Source organism: Musa acuminata, chromosome BXJ1-2, assembly GCF_036884655.1.
Source record: "Musa acuminata AAA Group cultivar baxijiao chromosome BXJ1-2, Cavendish_Baxijiao_AAA, whole genome shotgun sequence".
Taxonomy (NCBI): domain Eukaryota; kingdom Viridiplantae; phylum Streptophyta; class Magnoliopsida; order Zingiberales; family Musaceae; genus Musa; species Musa acuminata.
This window is the reverse complement of record NC_088328.1, coordinates 14,811,556-14,817,414: the sequence shown is the minus strand read 5'-3', so window position 1 is coordinate 14,817,414 and position 5,859 is coordinate 14,811,556. Positions and strand designations below refer to the sequence as shown.

The window sequence follows — 5,859 nt, the reverse complement described above, 5'->3', positions numbered from 1 at the left end:
TTATGAGTATCATGTATGATATGATGATTGATTTATTTTTAGTATCATGCATAGAGTAAGGATGATATTTAAAGTTTTAAAAGTGTGCATGTTGTAAATTGAAACTATAATGATGCACAAACATATTGAAATAATGATTGAAACATTAATGTAATTATGAATGATGATTTGATATTATGCATACAATACTTCAACTTATGATAATGATGCATATTTAATTCCAGGTTTGCTAAGGAGATTCCCACTTACTAAATTTCTACTTATATCTAGTACATGAAGAACATTAGTAAGAGTAACTTTCTTTCCCGAAGTGAAAGTGAGTTCCATATTTCCCTTGCCAATCACCTTAGAACGAACTTCATTTCTCATTTGAATCTTTTGCCCTTCTATGACTTCTTTGTAAGTCTTGAAGAGTGTCTTATCATAGCAAATATGGACGGTAGCACAAGTATCATACCACCAGCTAGAAACCTTGTCAAATATGGAATTCACTTCACTCACCGTAGCGATTATATTAACATCTCCATTAATGGAGTTGACTTCCGATTTCTGGTCTTTTTTAAATATGTAATCCCTAGCAAAATAATCAGGGTTTCCATAAACAAAATAGCCTCCACTCTTTGGCTTCTTAAATTTTCTTCGATCCCTTTTGGGGTCAAAATGATTATCCTTATTTTACTTACCTTTGTTGAAATTCTTAGGCTAATTTATAGCATTTAATTTTATATTGCCAAAAGAGTTCTTACTCTTGCCTCTCATCCTCGATTTCTCCTCAATTCTAAGATATTTTTGAATTTGCTCCAAAGTGATTAGCTTGTAGGGCACTTATGACTAGCAACAGGCTTATAAATCCGATATACTCATACTGGACATCCTTAATATCTAAAGTCTAAGGACTAGATATACCACTAGGATGATGGAATCGTTGTCTAACAATGATGTATCATCAACCATCCAATATTTCGTGAGCAGATCGATTAATGAACTCATTCTCCGATTAGAATTTATATTATATCCCTAGTGTTCCCACATGAGCAACTATGAGACTAGCCACCTCAATCATATAGACCGGTATACACCACACTAGTCTTTCGAGTTATCTCAATGTCTTTCTCGAGTAACCTATGACCGGGATTATTTAGGGTATGTGTTTAAAGGTGAATCGGTCTCATTATTGTGATCTTATTATGATTCAATTCCTATTGCATAAATCCATGGATATCAAAATATATGTAATAAGCAATATAAAATGAGAAAATTATCAAATAAATAATTAACAAAAAGAGTCGGTATCATGTCACACGTGTCATTACTCACGTGATTGGCTTATAGGACATCTATGACTAACATTATGACATATAGTGTGGGAGTATATATATATATTATGATATACAGTATGGGAATATATATATATATATATATATATATATATATATATATATATATATATATAATGATATGTGGTGTAGAAGTACACGTATATGTTATGGTATAGGGAGTAGAAATCGATAAATTTATTTATTATATTTCCTACTATATATATAAATATATGTATATATATGTATACATATATATATATATATACATATATATAAATATACATATATATATATATATATATAAGTATTTTAAATTCTTTTTATGTAAAATTTTTTATCTCTTTATTTTACATATACTATGCTGTGATGTTATACTTACTAAAGAAATATAAGACAAGGGGCTTGTCATAAAATATATTCAATCGGTGAATTTGAAATATTATAATATAACATGATACATGCTCATATGATTAAATTTATAAAGGATTATACTTATTTAGTGATCACTGACTATAGACCCTATTTTATAGGTAAGGATATTAATACCTCACCCAAGTGATTAGGTAGGAAAGTAAACACATCCAAACTCATGCAACACATATATAGATGATGACCTATGGGCATTTTTTACGTATAAATTTAGACATATTATATTTATATTTTTTGTTAGATATTATAATTATATATAAGTGTCAAAAGTACTATATACAAGAGAAATTTTATCATTTTACTTACTAAATTAGTATATTTTGATTTTAAGATTGTATATTTTTCGTGCTACTCATATAGATAGTAATAATGAAAATAAAGATATAATATCCTACTTTGATCATGTATTTACCGTATGAGTGAAATTAGGAGTAAGGTGTTTCAAATATGACAAAAAAAAAAAAAAAAAAGCTGTTCGGATCAGCTTTCTATGTGGGAATGACTATTAATTTCAGCACCGACACTTTACCGTAGACATGTTTGATCTATTTGATACTATTTTTAAACCCTCAAGAATTCTTGAAGTACATTTGGCTGCATCCTAATCCAGTGACCAGTATATATTTTGTTTGGGAACATATTTTAATCAATCATAAGGCAGAATAAATTTTATCGCAAATCGTTCAACAAGCGCTTTCCCTCGGCATCCTAAGAATTTAATCGACGCGAGTTCTTTATGTTTCGTATAGAAAGTGCAGGGAAATTGAAATTTCTTTATATTTCGTATGAAAAGTGTAGGGAAATTGAATTTGTTGTATGAGTATATGTTGCACAAATGCAACACCAGAAGGGGAAAAAGAGCACAAATAGTAAAGGATGTCAAAACCTTTTAGACCAGAAGGTGGTTGGTTCACTACATAGACAGAAACAATGATATCTGTGGATAAATCTTGTTTGTTAATAGTGATGTACTTTATCTTGTTTGTTAATAGTGATGTACTTTATCTTTTGCCCAAGCGTAGAACATATTCTAGTTTGTCAAGTTTTCTGCATGAGTGTATACTCACATTAGAACTCTGAGGAAGCAGGCATCAAAAGGTGCTCAAAGCATTCAAAAAATGTGTGTTGGATCCTACAATAACATGATTCCTTCATGATCCTAGCACCTCCAGGTCTCCATGGTGTTAGATTACCTCGTTGTGAAATTTTTTTTGATGTTACATGTAGAGAAACTGACACCGCTCCCACTGAACAATTCTCTTCTCATCACATCATCCTCACCCCTTTCTAGCTGTCTTCATCTCCCTCACTTTCTTTCAGCTCTTCAATCCTGTCAAGAACTTCTTCCAACTCCCATCTTTTTTCCACATTTGCTTCACAACAAGCCAACCCAACTTTCAACAGCTTGATCATCTCTTCTCCGCTCTTCCTCGTCGCCCTCATCTCGCGGTCGAGCACCTTATCGATCCATTCTTCTTCCGCGACGGTGTTCACCCAACCTGCCAAGTTGACGGCTTCCTTGTCCTGCGACGGATCGATCATGGAGATCCGACCTGTTAGGATCTCTAGTATCAGTGTTCCCAAACTCCAAATGTCGCTTTTCTTTGATGTCTTGCCGTGTTGCTTGCACTCGGGGGACTTATATGCCACCATGGATTGTGCGGCTTTAGCTTGGTTCGTTACAGGTACGAGGGCGTAGTCAGTGAGAAGTGGCTCAAAAGAGTCACTTAGAAGAACATTGGAGGATTTGAGATGACCATGGGGTACGCTTAGCATTTGGAGCTCTTCGTAGAGGTAATTTAGTCCCTTGGCGATTCCTTTGACGACCTTTAGGCGAGTGCCCCAATCGAGTGCCGGTACTTTTGCGGCACGAAAACCTGAACAATAATAAACCACATGAAATTAGCATATATATATATATAATATATGTGTGTGTTAATTAGCTTAATTATTATAGACTTTGTCATAGGTCTCTATAAGATTTATTACACCAATCTTCTATCAAGTAAAATTTTAATAGAAGATTAGATCAGTAGTGCTGGTGGGACGTAGCATAGCATGGTGCATGGCCTACCTGGTGGTGTCCCTATGATAGCATAAATTTATCCTCTAAACTTAGCTAACTCTTACCAACTATTTGTCCATCTGATGAGATAATTGACCCACTGACTTGTTAAGCTATAATCATTTGGGAGCTTAATCAACTTACTCCAAATATTTACCCTCTATACATTCATCGTTTCACTTCTAATATAGGCCTAAATTGGTAAGAAACTGATCCTATTCACTCTCCACTGATGCTAAATAGCAAGTATATTGTTCACTGAGCAAGCTTCCGCAGGGAATGATCAATGGCTTACCATGGAGTGCGGCGGCCAGGCTCCTCCTGGGGACGTAGTCCGTCACCAGCAGCTTCTCGTCCTTCCTGTAGTAATAAGCCACCAATGGCAGCAAATTGGGGTGCGACAGTCTCCCCATCCTCCTCATGTGCTCCTCGAAATCCTCCTTCCCCACCCGATTCATGTCCCTGAACCTCTTCACCACCACCGACCGGCCACTCAACAACGCCGCCTTGTAGGAGCACCCAAACCTCCCCGTCCCGAGCACCTCCGCCGAAGACTTGAGCAGGTCCTGCAGCTCGAACCTCTCCCGCCCCTCCCGCACGAACACCAGCCTCCCTTGCTCGTGCTCCTTCGCCGGCTTCCTGCTGCTCCCGTCGCTGTCGTATCCCGCCGCCCCCGACTCCAGCTTTTCCTCCTTCGGTGACGACGCAAATTTCGTGTCCTTCGATGGCTTCTTCGGTGACTGCACCTGCTCCAGTCGCTCGTGCTCCATCTGCCGTTGTTGTGGCAGCAGGAGCACCACCGCCACGATTCCTGAGACTATGAAGACGACTGTGGCCACCGTGACTGCGAGTTTTTGGTTCGATAGACTCTCCGACGGCAGCGGTTTGCATGGCACTCCAATAGGATCACCGCAGAGAGCCTTGTTGCCTGCAGCGACGATGGTGGTCGGTGGCCAAATGTTGAAGCTGAAAGGAGATCACATGGAAAGGGCATCACATGGAAAGGGCAGCAAATGCTCACCTGCGAACAGACCTGCGTCCATCGTTCTGAAGCCATCGGGAATCCGCCCCTCCAAGTAGTTGTTCGACATGTTCACCAGCTTCAGTGACTTCAGCTGCAGGTCCGGAATGGGGCCGCTGAACCTGTTGTTGTCCAGCCTCAGCTCGAGAAGCTTGGGCAGTTGGGCGATCGACGTCGGGATCGGGCCCGAGAAACCATTGCTGGAGAGATGAAGCTTCTTGAGCCAGCTCATGCCGGCGAAGGCGTCGTCCGAGATCGCACCGGAGAACTTGTTCATCGACAGGTATAACGTCCGCAGACTATTGAACTTCTCGACCACCGGCAACGGCCCCGCCAAGTCGTTCTTCATGAAGCTGAGGGTGCGAAGCCCCGGCAAACTCTGGAGGAGATCGATGCGGGTCAACGAGCCGGAGAGTCTCATATCCTCGAGGCGCAGCCCGGAGACGCTGCCGTCGTCGTGGCAGACGACGCCGGCCCAGTTCGAGACGTTCTTGTTGCAGGGGGTGGAGCCCGCGGCCCAGCTGTTGAGGGAGCCCGCAGGGTCGGATACGGTAGCCTTGAACCGGAGGAGGACATCGGAATCCGACGAGCTGGCGACGCGGAGGGACGCAGCGACGAGGAGCAGGGCAGCGAAGAGCGGTGGAGAGGGCCGATCGCCGGCCATGGAGCTCCCACGCCGCCCGTCGTGGCCGATGCTACAGGCGGAGTGTCAGGGGGGGAAGGGGAGGGATGGCATGCTTTGTGGCAGATGATGGTGGTATGGGGCGGAGGAGAGGAGGAGGGATGGGATTTGATGACATAGTTTTGACGGATGGTGGTGAAGGAGGAGGACTAAGAATAGGGGGGGACGGGGGTGGGGTGGGGGGGGGGGGGGAGGGGAGGGGGGAGTGAGGCTGGAGAGGAGGAGGAGGTGGTGGCGAAGACGACACAGGTGAGGTTGACGGAGTCGTACGTCCTCTCGAAGTTTTCACTGGACTTTGAGCTGTTAATAGAGAGATAAAAGCGTTGCCTTCCATTTCCATCTA

At 41.6% G+C, this 5,859-nt stretch overlaps 1 protein-coding gene across 1 annotated transcript; it reads right to left on the bottom strand.

The window, feature by feature from the left end:
* Positions 1-3,035: 3,035 nt before the first annotated feature.
* LOC135612265 (pollen receptor-like kinase 5) lies at positions 3,036-5,498 on the bottom strand. The gene is made up of 3 exons (XM_065108345.1): positions 4,835-5,498; positions 4,109-4,741; positions 3,036-3,625 (listed from the first exon to the last, which is right to left on the bottom strand). The coding sequence occupies exons 1-3, from the start codon at positions 5,496-5,498 to the stop codon at positions 3,036-3,038; spliced, it is 1,887 nt and encodes a 628-aa protein (XP_064964417.1).
* Between the last annotated feature and the right edge of the window lie 361 nt (positions 5,499-5,859).